Genomic DNA, 14,678 nt, shown 5'->3' with positions numbered 1-14,678 from the left:
TTTTTTTGACGAGATAACTGATTGAAAGCATAATTCATCGGACTCCACCTTAATAATAAATTCATTAATCACATGCAATATCCGCAAATCACATGAGTCATTTAAATCACATGAGTCATTTAAGTCATAGTAAAAATCCAATGCAAAAATAACTCCAAATTGTGTTAGAATCTATGAACTTTCACACACATACGTTAAGAGGTTCAAACATTTAACTTAACCATGTAATCATTTTTGTTGAGAGAGAGATGGGATGGGTTTGCTTTATTTACAGTTTTGGATAATTTATTGCTTGTTGGTAAAACAGCTAGCGTTGGTTATTACAAAAGCAAATCCTGGACACACAGATTCCATTCCCATGTAAAGAAAAAACACACGTAGACCCAAATGACACCATCACAATTCAAAACTATAAAACAAAATCAAAATATCACAGAAATATGTGACATGATCGATCAGATTTTGTATGACGATAATCAAAACAAAAGGTTGAAGACGGTCCAAGGCTTTTTGCTTTCTTGTTAAGCGTTTTTCTTTAGACTGTCTCTGCTGTTTTGGTCTCACGTTAGATTTTACTTCCTAACGAGACTTTGCATGGTTTCCCGTAATATTTTGGCATTTCTTTGTAGCTTCTCTATCCAGCACTACCAGACCATATAATACTTTTTTCATAATAAAAAACGACACCATACAAATTAATTTGTCCTCTGAACATTCGTTATGGGCCTCACAGGCCACGTGTATAAAAATTTATCACTTGACCACATGGTAAGTTGGGTCAAAACGCATCACGGGCTGTGTGTACAAAAATTTATTACTCGACCACAGAGTAAATTGAGTCAAAACCTAGCACATAATCACAAGTTAGTGACTACTACAGCATGCACATATACAACAACTTCAATGGCTACAAACACAATTGCTCTATTCACCATTAAGCCATTAGTACATAATCATCTTTAGTACTCAACATAAAACGAACAAATATCTAGTGCTATCAATTGACCGACAGTCTGAATATATATATAGGCACAAAACTTAGATGTATACGTATGTTCAATTGTTTTTTTTTCTAGGGAGGTAAGAAAATTCCATAAATTGTAAGAGTCCAAAATATAACTAGGAATTTGAAGTTTCCAAAATAGAAGACTTGAAATTAAGAACTGAGTGCATCAATATAAAAGTCAGTTCATAACTCATCTTCCATGTACGTTGATGGAGAGAAAGAGTGAGTTGCAGGGAATGGGAGCTAGAGTACTCTTGCATTTCATAAAAAATGTTTTCATGGGGTTCGGGATAGAAGGCTTCTGGAAAAATTGAAACCTTCCTACTAATTAAATTATCTGTATATATAGACAGAAATTCTCTAATCTAGACTTAAAAAAAATAACAGAAAGTCCCTAATGCGGATTTAAAAAACCAAAAAAGCATGAATTAATTTTCACAATCACTCACTCACTAGTTAATACAATGCATTTTCACGATATTTAATTATTTATAACAAATTTATTACCCCACCCTCAATGTCAGATATTTAAAATAAAAAGATAACAACTAACAACAATTTCAAGACTAGAAAGCCTACCATTTCTATCTTGCTTCTGGAGATCATCATCTTCTAAACGTTATTTGTTTAGGTAAGGAAAGTGAAAGTCATAAGAGATGATTCATGGAGGAGGATTTAAAAGCAGAATGCAGATGATCACTCCATGAATTGCTAGTAGTACCAGTACCCCAATATTGATGATGATCATGATGATGTCCTGGATTACTAACTCCCAAAATGTTCCTTGACAGATTCAACCCTTGATGATTTTCTTGCATTTTCACTGAACCCAATTGAGCAACCACACTCTCCAATGGCTTTGACCTAAGTTGACCAACATAACGTTCATGATTACTCGTACCTTGATCAAATGGGTACAACCCATTTGTTGTTATTGTTGTTGGTTCCAAATTACCCAAGAAATTAGGGAATTGATGATGATGATTAACTTCTTGTAATCTCCATTGCTCAACAATTCCACTTGGTATGATAGATGCACTAACACCACTTGAATTACTACTTCCAATCTGAAATTCCATGTCACCACCGCCCATCACCGCCACCGGCGCCTGAATTCGACCGAAATTCAGGCCAATAACGTCCCTAGAATTGTAGTCACTAAGATGATTCAAAGGGGGCAAAGGTGGTAAGTGTGTTGGTGGAGGGAGCATGTGAGATAACATAGTAGAAGAACAACTATTAGAAGCAAGTGCACTGGTGGAGCTAGACCCGGCTGTCACCGGAGACTTTGATCTGTCACTTCCTTTGCTTCTCTTATTCCTTCTACAACCGCCGCCAACCGGAACGCTCCTTAGTGCACCTCCTCTTGTCCAGTATCTTTTACACGTCTTACAAAAGTGTCTAGGCTGTGAAAGGCTGTAATTGTTGAAGTAACAAAACTTGGTGTTTGTGGAATCACATCTCGGACATTTAAGAGCTGCCTCCGGCTGTGGTATCTTTGCTAACAGAGCTCGGTCAGCCAACGAAGCACCTGGCCTGATTGAACCTCCGCCGCCACCACCACCCGGAGGAGGAGGTGGTGGAAGTCGAGAGTTTTCACATCCATTTTCTTGATTAAGTTGCTACAAATCAAAAAACATAAGCATAATTAAAAGGAAAACATATAAAATGAAACCAAAATAAAATATCCGGTATATTCATATCAAGAGAATAATATCATAAAATTAGAAGGAGGTATATATATACGAATATTATTTATCTTTTTTTTTGCGAAGAAGCTATATATTTATGTAAGAACGAAAAAAAAAATTTAAAGGATTTTAGTTTAATTACCTGTTGTTGCCAATCGGAAGGATCTAGAGAGACTGGAATAGATGAAGAGAAAACCATATTTGTTGATTACTAGAGCTTTAATTATTTTCTTTCTTTTGTAAAGGTTGATGGGGGTGGGGGTGGGGGTGGGGGTGGGGGTGGAGGGGATATGGTGGAGAATCACATCAAGCAAAGAAAGATGAGTTGCAGATCGAGAAAGAAGATGATGATTGAAAAAGATAAAGGGAATAAGGAGCGCTCTCTCTCTCTATCCTTTCTCTCTCCACTCTTCTCTTTTTGTTTTATTAAAATTTTTAGGGTTTGGAGAACTAATTAACCTTTAAGCTTTTTTACTGAACCCACAAAAAAGTGATCAGTGAGTAGTGAACTTGCATGCATAGAGTGGGAGAGAGAGAGAGAGATTTGATGTGATAATATGTGTAAATTATTTGTTAATTAATGTGATTAATAATGGAATTAAGAATGAAAAAAAGTTGAGTAGTCTTGGTGGGAGGGGTCATAATCTAATGTACCTTTGTTTCCCTGTCCCCTTTGTCACCTTTTTCAAATTTGCATGGAAATTATGTAAGGAATCTCGTGTATTATATTATTATTTTAAAAATATAAAGTTATATATATTATTTATGCATATATTATATCTACCTTTCTATTGTGTGATAATTACGGGGTCGGTTTAATTATAAAGTTATATATATTATCTCATGACCAGGGGCGGACCTTGTCTCCTCGGCATACGGGGTCGGTTTAATGGTTTATACAGGAAATGAAAAAATATAATGAACAACAATATTAAAAATTAAAATATTATAAAATAGAGATAAATAATAATTGAAAATTGATTTATAAATATTTTCGATAATTTTTTATATTTTAAAAGTGGATTATTAAGCGTTTTTTTATAAGAACTCTATTATGAACTATGAATCTATGATAAACCTTTTTATTAGAACCAACTCACCTAGTAATGAGTCCTTTTTAATTTTGTCGGACCTTTAAAATGACAAGACTAAACACATTTTATTTGAACCTTTTAGATTTCTTCTAACCTAATTAAACATTAAAGGTGGGGCCAAAATGCAATATTTTGTGGGTTAAAATTTAAAATTTTCATATATGTATATGTATATGTATATGTATATGAAGGGGAAAAAAAAACAACTAGTGGAGCCAATTGAGTCAATTGACCACACAAGCACAGGCTTCGGTCTTCCCCTGAACAGCTGGACTCACCCACCATTAGGAGACAAAATGAGTTTCTATAATACAAAGATACAAGCAATGCGTAGAGGGCGTTTTGCCAAAAGTCATATGTGAATGTAGACCAAAAGTCATATGTGAATGTAGATTGAATTGATATTTTAGCCATAAAAAAGCATTACTTAGCTATGATCCATTCTAACATATGATATGATAGGAATCTTAATCGTTGGTTTTACGTTTGTGTATAATTCAACTTGGTGTATTTGCTTTCAATTTGATTTGATATGAAGTTTCTTGGAAAAGGAATTCGAAGATGGCTCGCAACCACTTAATTAAATATTAATCCGCACATTGAGTTGACGACTTCTTTTTTGTATGTATAAAATGACAAACAGCACTCATACAGAGATGTCTACTAGTTTCTTTCAGATCTTAAAATCTTGAAACTGTAGAGATATGGAGCCGCTTCAATTGATATGATCTTCAGATCACCTCCACCCTCACAATCTCATCTTCTGTTGTGCGTGCTCGAAGTCATTGGCTTGTGCTAGCTTCTACAGTTGCGGTGAGTGCTATTTCTTTCTTCATAAGACATGTGCAGAGTTGCCCGCTATGATTAAACACCCCTCACACCGTAAACATCCTCTGACTCTTCACTCGAATTCACCACACACTCCTTATCCATCTTACTGCAACATGTGTGAGCTAAGGATTACCAACTTCCTTTACAATTGTTCTGCTTGCAAATTTGACCTTGATATCGAATGCGCTATGCTTGCACAATGCTTCATTCGACCTGAAAGTCACAAGCATCATTTTACTAAGTGGTGTAGGTCAGATCCATTTACATGCGATTTCTGTGGCACATATAGTGATCGGTTTGGATTCTCGACAGGACATTTGCTCCCTTGGATCTGCACTAATTGCCATGTTGTAGTTCACAGTAAATGTATCTCATTGCCATCCACAGTCCATTTACCACAACATCATCACCCCCTCATCCACACGTATTTCATTCCTGAAAGTTCATCTATTGATTTAATTTGTAGAATTTGTTGTCAAGAAGTGAACAGAGAGTTTGGATGTTATACCTGTCAAAGTTATTCTTGTGTTGTCCATAGCGACTGCGTTATGGACAATGTACAAACCTTGGGCTGGTCGGTGAATCCATGAGCCCTAACTGGCTAGTCTCTGTTGACGTCTAGATGCCGCGTTAAAGACTTAAAAAGTCAGAAAAGGAAGCAACCACTCAAAAACTCGAGAGTGAAACAAAATCCGAACCGTTCGAAACCATAAAATCCAAGGGCAATGGAATCGCTACCCTGAGAGAACATTCCAGAACCACGGTCCCCAAAGGCATATATAAAGCCAGCACGAGCATTGCGGAGCTTCATTCTTAGGCGTCAGAAACCCTAGCAAGTCGTTTAGAAGCGGCATTGTTCTAGTTTTTCAGATCTAGTAAATTTTGTGAGATTAGTTATTAGCGAGAGAATGGCCGGCAAGGGAGAGGGACCAGCGATCGGTATCGATCTGGGAACGACGTACTCGTGCGTCGGAGTATGGCAGCATGACAGAGTTGAGATCATAGCCAACGACCAAGGCAATAGGACGACACCGTCTTATGTCGGTTTCACTGATTCAGAGCGTTTGATCGGTGATGCGGCCAAGAACCAGGTCGCCATGAATCCCATCAACACCGTTTTTGGTAATGCTTCTTCTTTGACTTTATTTTCATAGCCTTCTTTAGTTTTGTGGTGTTGTATTCATGTTTCTGTTGCTTCTATGGTGTTGATTTTGATGTTTTGTAAACTCTTTTGTAGAATGTGGTTTTCCGGACTTTTTAGTTGCACTAGATCTAGATCTATTATAAGACTGCGACTTTCACTGTTGAATCGATGTGTGACTTTTATGTTACATTTTTCTGAGGTTTGGTAATCAGATTTGAGTTTTCTGTTGTGATTATTATTCGGAATGAGGTAAAGTCTTCTAAAGTTGTATGCTTTTTGTTTGCGTGGTATCTGTTGCTCTTAATGGAAAATTTGGTTGTTCCACCTTATTTGGTTGAAACGTGAATTAAGTATTTTAGACCTTCCTGAAAAATATTTTCTGAGAGAATAGTCATTAGTATTTGAGTATGAAGAGATCCTAGAAAACGAATTGATTTTTTCTTTACATTGATTTTATTTTGGGGTAAAAAAAGAACTGAAAAACTTAATTTCATGGTAGTTATATGATTTTTGCAGTTATGAATTCCTATCTAATAAATTATCATTACGTCTTCTTTGCAATGTCTATTGAAATTTTGTATTTGTTCTCATAATTTTGACATAATCTCCCTGTATGCCATGGATGTGTGTATTTATTGATTGCTTACTAAAACTGTGCAGATGCAAAGCGGTTGATTGGTAGAAGATTTAGTGATGCCTCTGTTCAGAGTGACATCAAGCACTGGCCTTTTAAGGTTACTCCTGGTCCTGGTGACAAGCCCATGATTGTGGTGAACTACAAGGGTGAGGATAAGCAGTTTGCTGCTGAGGAAATCTCGTCTATGGTCCTCATAAAGATGCGTGAGATTGCTGAGGCTTATCTTGGCTCAACTATAAAGAATGCAGTGGTTACTGTACCTGCTTATTTTAATGACTCACAGCGTCAGGCTACAAAGGATGCTGGTGTTATTGCTGGCCTCAATGTGATGCGTATTATCAATGAGCCTACTGCTGCTGCTATTGCCTATGGTCTTGACAAGAAAGCAACCAGTGTTGGTGAGAAGAATGTGTTGATTTTCGATCTTGGTGGTGGTACTTTTGATGTCTCTCTTCTCACCATTGAAGAAGGTATTTTTGAGGTGAAGGCCACTGCTGGTGACACTCACCTTGGAGGTGAGGACTTTGACAATAGGATGGTCAATCACTTTGTTCAGGAATTTAAGAGGAAGAGCAAGAAGGACATCAGTGGAAACCCCAGAGCACTCAGGAGGCTGAGGACTGCCTGTGAGAGAGCAAAGAGGACCCTCTCCTCAACTGCTCAAACTACCATTGAAATTGATTCTCTCTTTGAGGGCATTGATTTCTATTCCACCATAACCCGTGCAAGGTTTGAGGAGCTCAACATGGATCTCTTCCGGAAGTGCATGGAGCCCGTGGAGAAGTGCTTGAGGGATGCCAAGATGGACAAGAGCACCATACATGACGTTGTTCTTGTTGGTGGTTCTACCAGGATTCCTAAGGTGCAGCAGCTGTTGCAAGACTTCTTCAATGGAAAGGAGCTTTGCAAGAGCATCAACCCAGATGAGGCTGTTGCTTATGGTGCTGCTGTTCAGGCTGCCATCTTGAGTGGTGAGGGTAATGAGAAGGTGCAGGACCTGCTGCTCTTGGATGTTACCCCTCTATCTCTTGGATTGGAGACTGCTGGAGGTGTCATGACGGTTTTGATTCAAAGGAACACCACAATTCCCACCAAGAAGGAGCAAGTGTTCTCCACTTACTCGGACAATCAACCCGGTGTCTTGATCCAGGTTTATGAGGGTGAGAGAACAAGAACAAGGGACAACAACTTGCTTGGAAAATTTGAGCTCTCTGGCATTCCACCAGCACCAAGGGGTGTTCCTCAGATCACTGTCTGCTTTGACATTGATGCCAATGGCATCTTGAATGTCTCAGCTGAGGACAAGACCACGGGGCAGAAAAACAAGATCACAATTACCAATGATAAGGGTAGGCTGTCCAAGGATGAAATTGAACGAATGGTCGAGGAGGCTGAGAAGTACAAGTCTGAAGATGAGGAGCACAAAAAGAAGGTCGAGGCCAAGAATGCCTTGGAGAACTATGCCTATAACATGAGGAACACTGTGAAAGATGATAAGATTGGTTCAAAGCTGGACCCAGCTGACAAGAAGAAGATCGATGATGCCATTGACTCTGCAATCCAGTGGCTGGATGGCAATCAGCTTGCGGAGGCTGATGAATTTGAGGACAAGATGAAGGAGCTGGAGAGCATTTGCAATCCCATTATTGCTAAGATGTATCAAGGTGCTGGTGGTGACATGGGAGGCGCTTCTATGGATGATGATGCCCCTCCATCTGGTGGCAGTGGTGCGGGCCCCAAGATTGAGGAGGTTGACTAAACTTTCAATGTGTCTGCAATTCAGTGATGGTGGTGATAATTTCCTAGTGGCAATTTTAGTTTTTCTTTCTGGTTAATTTTGGACGGATTTTAAATATGCTTTTTTATACCATAACCATGGTACACTTTTGAACCATTACTTTTACGCAATGAGATCTTCACCTTTTTTTCCTTGTACCAATGCTCTTCATAAGTTAGTTGCTTTCTACCTTGTTTGATGAAATTATGATGGCACAGAACATCTTGTAGGCTAAAACAGATCTAATTTGCTGATTGGTAACCTCTAAAGTCTGAAGTGTATGTCCTTGCTAACATAGGCGAAAATCAGAAGACCAATAATAATCATCACAAAACCAATATCTTTAACTTACTATACTTGGAATAAACTTCCATTTTGCAATGTAAAGAAGCCTAGCTCAACCACTAGAAAGTACAAAGGATTATAAGTAAACCTACCTTCCCTTGGCGTTAGCTTTAACGGTATTGAGGTGGCCTATCCAGTTCGATGCCATTATAGTTTATACTAACTCTGCAAAAGTAAATATTACATCAATTCAACGGCCTATTTGCAGAGAGAGAAAGTTAAGACCTTGCATTTCTGGGGAAGCGTCAAAAGAGTTCTCGTCTTGCCCTTCATAGCAACTGCGCTGTGTTTTCCTGTCTCGCACGCCAACCGCTCGACAAAATTCCTCTTCGGGTTTTCTATATTTCCACTTTCTGGGTCGGGTTAAGGTTGGGTCATGGCTATGGGATTGGGCCCTAATAAGATAAAAGCCCAGCCCAGGATTCTCCTTTCCCACTTTTTTGTTTCGGTTCTCTCAGTTGTGGCATCCATCATTTACTGATCAGATGCGTCACCTATCATTTAGGGATCAACTGCATAATTAATCCATTTTATGCTGTAAAATTCCCGGGAGAGCTACCTGATCTACACCATTCCTACTATGCATACACTGCATTCGGTATCAGGGAAGAACCTGGCCTCAACCCCCTGTGTTGAACTGGGAAAAACAAATCTTTCTATTTTGAGGATCTGAATTTGATGGCCCAACACGTGCACGACAAATGAGGCTCAACACGGGCTACTCTCATACAAGACCCTCACTTTGAGCACCAACAAATACACACAAAGACCTACACTTGAGACAACAACAAATAAGAGTTTTAAATTGCATAGGCTAAGATTTGAACCCAAGACCTCCAGTTTCGATATCATGTTAAGATTAATTATTTTGTCAATAAATTAACTTATTAGGTCGAGGCATTTCACATCATTTACGTATAATGTGGTTTTTGCATCATGTCGCCTTGCTAAACATTGTTTTTTTGTCTTGGTTACTGGCCATTTAAGCCAATTGAGTGCCAAGTCATTTTCTATGTTTTGGAAATGAGAAATGCTGGCCGTTGATCAATTCGATAACATGCCACACATCATCTGAACTGTTAAAAGATCCGAGGCTAAAATTCACTGATAAGGTTGTACTGGAAGGTAAAACTTTCATGTCTCGTCACGACCAAACTCTCAGATTCTCAGACGTACTGTCTTTCGAAGATTTCACTTTACATTGATTCATGTTCATCTTTGCTTTAGTATTTTAACCTGTCCAATTTACACAGGAAATCTTAAGTCTTTGTTCATGGTTAACAAGGTTTATAGATCATAGATTCCTATCATCATCAAACTATGTTCAATGGGGCTAGATGTCTTTCTTACGTAAGGTCACTGGCTTGAACATCCAAGTTAGTGCTGTGATGAGCTGAGAAAAAGCTATTTTCCTGTCATAAGCACGAGCCATTTTCACGGGCCAGTGTCTCTGTTGTTGTTGTTGTTTAGGACAAATGCCAAAGGGGCATCTCATTATCACAAGTCACCACCTTTCACCACTCTTGTCTCCTCTTGTCTTTACTCTTCTTAACTTAGAATCGAAACTCAGGCGAGAATCTTTACACTCAAGTATAAGTATAGAGAGATAATTAGTTGAGTTATCGCCAAGCGATTTACTATTTTCTTTACAAAACAAGTTAAAACCCTAGTCTACTTCTTTGGCCGATTAAAATACTGGCGTGGGTATCAAAATACTAATACAGTATGCTAGATTATCATACAAGCATGGACAAAAGGGGAAGGGAACAAATATCAAAGAAAGTGGTGTTGGTCTTAAAAAAATTTCCTTTTCTACAGTGCTCTTCCTCTGGACAAGAACATCACTGCATCAGTAGTACCATCACTCACAAGTATGATTACAGGAACTGGACAGCTCAGGAGACATGGAGATTGAATAAAACAAAACCCCACAAGTCCCCCACTAAGCACCAAGTCCACCTTTCAACAGCATTTTGCAGAGGATCTTGTCTCCCTCCACAAACCCTTTTCTGATTAGCAAAACCTCCTAAACAATACAACCCTCAAGAAAGTAAAGGAAAAAACTAGTAATTAAAGTAAAATTAGGCAAAACCCACTTCAGTTTTGTTGGTCATATGGATGTTGTTGGTGATGATGAATTGAGAGAGAGTGCCTGGGAAGGGCCAGTTGAGTACTGTTGTGGTAGTTGATGATGGTGTTTAAGCTCTCTCTCTTTGTTTTTATCAACAATGATCGTGATAAAAGAACTGTCTTCCTCATCTTTGATAAATTTTGAACCAGATGCAATGTTTTCTTCTTGCTGAGGAAACCAGCCATGACTATTCACCTTCTTCTCTGCTTCTTCTATCAACTTTTTCTTGTACAGTTTCTCCTCTGCATCCTGTAAGAACTTGAACTTGGGAGGTGGTGATGACCTTATTCTGCTGAATTCTGCATCAGTTGATGATTCAAAGAGAGGATTGAATCCCTTACATGAGGTGTCTAATGGGGTAAGAGGAGGTGTAAAAAATGATGGAGAAGCAAGAGGAGTTAGATATGGAGTCTCCACTGTGAGAATTAAATCACTGAGGCTTCTACCTCTTGACCCTTTTCCACTATTTGACTTGGCATCTTCAGACTCCAAGTCTTCTCTTGTTTCTTCCACAATTGTGAAGAGAAATCTTGGTGGCCCTGACAAGCTATTCAGCCTTAACAGTTCTGTCTCCATATCATCATCATTATTACCATAAGACTTAAGTAGCAAATCCTTGTTTGAGTGCAAATTACGAAGCTGAGTTTCTGGGTCATGAACAAGAGTGTCTGTGACACTCACAGAAGAACACAGTTCTTGGGGGTTCAAAGCTGTGTGGCTCAATGAAGATGGTTTTCTCCAACAGAACATAAACAAGAGCTGCTTTGCTGGACTGCTATAGCGATCATCTTCAATTTCTCTGTTTGGGATCCTCTTCTTCCACCATAGAAGGTAGTAAAGTTCGGCAACAAGAGCCAACAAAAGGCACCCAAAAACTACACTCAAACCAAGTCCTACACTACTCAAAGACTTCATCTTTCCCTCACAAATCACATCAATAGATTAACGACTGTTCTTCCTTCAAAAACCCACCAAAAATTCTCAAATCCCCAAAGAAATTAGTAGCCCAGAAAACTCAACAATTACTGGATCCGTCCTGAAAACCCAGGAAAGAGAGGAGAGGAAGGCTCTAACTTCTGTTACCTTACCTGTATAGTCCAAATCTTCCCTGAACATAAGTTCAGACTGAGAACCACCCAGTTGATGTACTTTTGACTGAAACTCGAATGAAACTGCTTAACTACAGCATTGAAGAAGGAAGAGCCAGCTTTAACTGCAAACAGAAAGCCCCAAAAGAAATACCTAATTGTGTTTTAGCTCCCTGTGCTTATCAACAATAAAAGTGCAGAGTCCAAGAAACCCACAAGGTAAAACAATCCAAGAAAGCCCTCTTTTTGTCTAAAAATCACATCCTAAAATCATGAACCATGATTAGACCAAGCTTTTTACTCTAAAACCCCACTTTAACAAATAGTCTTTTACTCTTTTAGGCATAAATAGTATATTCCCAGTAGACCCACAAAGATGTCATTGAAAAATTGTGAATTTTAAGAATGATAGAAAACCAGGTGTTGGAGGTTTAATAAAAAGATGAAGGAAACAAAGGCTGATGAGGCAAAAGCCGGCAAGTAAATTCATATATCATTGTGAGGTCTCGTCCTTCGAGAGATGCTCACATGGAATCACAAATAAAAATGAAAATGAAAATGATCTGTCACTGAAACTGTAGTCATTGTTTCCACTAATTTACCATAATACCCCCTTCCTGTAAGAAGGTTTTTAGAGGGCAGTTTAGGGGATTAAACCCTAGTCGAGTTAAACAGGCACAAATATGTTCGATGGATTAGTTGGATTGAGACCCAATTTAAACTATTTGAAAATAGTGGCGACAACTTAGAATCGAAGTCGACAAGATTTCTTACACTCTAAGTCCGAAGAGATAACCAATTAGATTATGCCAAGTGGTTTACTCAAAGGTATACGTTTTCAATAACCTTATAATATGGGTGTATGAAAATATTGTATATGCTTAGAAAGTATGTTAAGATATTGCTTGCAAGATTTGATGCATTGATGTTGATAAGCAATGTTTTCTTGTAAGCTTATGATGTAAATGTAAGACCTTCAAGAAAGGTAGTTGAGATTGGTCAACTAAATTCATGAGTTTGATCAAGAAATTTATCTTTTAGGCGGGCTTCCCTGGAAATGTAATCAATTTGGACCATGTGATATAATTTGTTGGGCCTCTTGATGTGTTAATAATACTTGTTAATTAATTCCTATTTTACTATATGTGCCATGCCTTACTCTGCAGAAATATTTTTTATTTTGAAAACTCATCAACATGTCAGCTACCTCCATGAAGTTCATTGATACCCAGAAAGAAGAGACCATTAAAGAATTTGTTTTGCATGGACCTACCATATGAATTGCACCATTTAAATGACTTGCGATTAAGAAGGGTAATACTGCCAGTTTGATTAACTATAACAAGATCGTTTTCTTCATTAATCATTCAGAATGATGGGTTGTGACAATTTCTCAACAGCATAAGCATCCCAAAAAAAAAAGCCCAAGCTCCCCATTGCAATTCCCATTCTGTCTCCGTGAATAAGTAAATGAATGAGTAAGTCGTCAATTCTTAAAAGGAACTATGTAATGTATTTTATCTGTTGGGTTCGGGAATCTATCAACTTGTTGTGGACTAAAGTTAATAATTAACTGATAAGGTTAGTCTTACTTCAACGAAGACGGTCATGTAAATCTTACTCCACTGATTGGCAAACAAAAAGATTGTGTCACCTGCAAGTTTAAGGGGAGCTTTAGTCACATTCCATTTTTTTATAAAGACGCCCCTTGTTAAGAGTATCCCAAAAAAATTTAAATTTTTGTAAGTACACCTAAATAGTAACTTTTTACAACTGCACCCCAGTTTACAAAACAGAGACAAAATAGGGGAATTTACTTCATTTTAACTACAAAAACAAGGCACAACCTGCCAAATATTAAAAGAAAGAATCCTTACATCAATTACAATTCTGGCATACTACAATACCTCCTCTTCATTGGGTGCTCCACTATATTCGGCATAGTTGCGGAGCTCAGAAGCGTAACCAAGATTTCCAACCTGGTTCATATAGTGCAGGGGAAGGCCGAAGGCAGGTGATTATAAGCACTTGAGAGTTGATAAGAAAGGAGGAATCAAGAAGGTACACAATTTACAAACACAAGGAAACTCTAATTAAAGTGGAAAGCCTACAGTATCTGCATAGATGACACTTGCACCTCCTCCAGCAACCATAGTCCAAATCATTCCCTTGGGGTTTAGCACTGTGACTTTCAAATATGCACTTGTCTGCAACTGCAAGTAAATGAACATAAAAAAAAAATATTAGCAAAAAAGGAGAGACTTCAAAAATTGCACATAGATGAAGATAGCATAAATGCAATATACGTGGCCGTTATCCTCGACAATTCGTTCAATAGACAATGAAAAAGAAGTGGCCGTAATCCTTGTAAGCACCACCTCTATACTAGAATAATTGCCATGTTTACCGTCGCTGATATTATAATTCATGCCATTCGCTTATTCTTTGTCCGTCTCCAGACGATTCAGTATGACTAGGAGACTGAGACCCCTCCCCATGCATCCCCAATCGCTTCACCAAAGAAGCCTCCTCTAGATAACTCTAAGGTACTCATCTCCCTCGACAAGTACACCCATTTCTCCCCTCATCTGAATAACACAACGGGAAAAGGCGCAGCCATCAATGGTGTTCAATAGAGCGTTGAAGAAGGATGGTTCAAGGATGGCAACGCTAGTGGGAGACGCGATGTGAGATTTGATACGACTTTGAACCCCAGCTTTCCCATGGTGAAGGTCCGCCTTCTTTGTGTTTTCGGGGTGTGAGGAGCAAGGCTCTTAAAAAAGATCCGGTCAACGCAAAGTCTGGGTATGTTACGTATGTATGGTAAATAATGGGGTGTGCGTGTGTGACTAAATTTTCCACAAGTTTAACTCATGTTTAAAATTGGACAAATTTCTTTTTGGGATATCCTGCCCAGACTTGTTCAAAAAACAT

General features: G+C 38.4%; 3 protein-coding genes across 3 annotated transcripts; 1 reads left to right on the top strand and 2 right to left on the bottom strand.

Annotated features, from left to right (window-relative positions):
• Positions 1 to 1,397: 1,397 nt before the first annotated feature.
• LOC119988708 (dof zinc finger protein DOF3.6-like) lies at positions 1,398 to 2,971 on the bottom strand. The gene is made up of 2 exons (XM_038833858.1): positions 2,840 to 2,971; positions 1,398 to 2,628 (listed from the first exon to the last, which is right to left on the bottom strand). Exons 1-2 carry the CDS (start codon positions 2,894 to 2,896, stop codon positions 1,654 to 1,656), a joined length of 1,032 nt encoding a protein of 343 aa, XP_038689786.1. The 5' UTR covers positions 2,897 to 2,971; the 3' UTR covers positions 1,398 to 1,653.
• Positions 2,972 to 5,424: 2,453 nt separating this feature from the next.
• Positions 5,425 to 8,331, top strand: LOC119988707 (heat shock cognate 70 kDa protein 2-like). The gene is made up of 2 exons (XM_038833856.1): positions 5,425 to 5,744; positions 6,427 to 8,331. The coding sequence occupies exons 1-2, from the start codon at positions 5,531 to 5,533 to the stop codon at positions 8,160 to 8,162; spliced, it is 1,950 nt and encodes a 649-aa protein (XP_038689784.1). The 5' UTR covers positions 5,425 to 5,530; the 3' UTR covers positions 8,163 to 8,331.
• A 1,877-nt stretch (positions 8,332 to 10,208) lies between these two features.
• Positions 10,209 to 12,211, bottom strand: LOC119988771. The gene has a single exon (XM_038833927.1). The coding sequence runs from the start codon at positions 11,569 to 11,571 to the stop codon at positions 10,636 to 10,638; it is 936 nt and encodes a 311-aa protein (XP_038689855.1). The 5' UTR covers positions 11,572 to 12,211; the 3' UTR covers positions 10,209 to 10,635.
• Between the last annotated feature and the right edge of the window lie 2,467 nt (positions 12,212 to 14,678).

The sequence above is a fragment of the Tripterygium wilfordii genome, chromosome 21 (assembly GCF_013401445.1).
Source record: "Tripterygium wilfordii isolate XIE 37 chromosome 21, ASM1340144v1, whole genome shotgun sequence".
Lineage (NCBI taxonomy): Eukaryota > Viridiplantae > Streptophyta > Magnoliopsida > Celastrales > Celastraceae > Tripterygium > Tripterygium wilfordii.
This window is presented reverse-complemented; position numbering and strand designations above follow the sequence as displayed.

What these genes read in the sequence shown, in the direction of transcription:
- LOC119988708 (XM_038833858.1), bottom strand. Translation starts at nt 2,896, where the DNA reads ATGGTTTTCTCTTCATCTATTCCAGTCTCTCTAGATCCTTCCGATTGG. An exon ending in CTTCCGATTGGCAACAACAG is followed by an intron (nt 2,629 to 2,839) that starts GTAATTAAACTA and finishes TTTGATTTGTAG; the next exon opens with CAACTTAATCAAGAAAATGG.
- LOC119988707 (XM_038833856.1), top strand. Translation starts at nt 5,531, where the DNA reads ATGGCCGGCAAGGGAGAGGGACCAGCGATCGGTATCGATCTGGGAACG. An exon ending in TCCCATCAACACCGTTTTTG is followed by an intron (nt 5,745 to 6,426) that starts GTAATGCTTCTT and finishes AAAACTGTGCAG; the next exon opens with ATGCAAAGCGGTTGATTGGT.
- LOC119988771 (XM_038833927.1), bottom strand. Translation starts at nt 11,571, where the DNA reads ATGAAGTCTTTGAGTAGTGTAGGACTTGGTTTGAGTGTAGTTTTTGGG.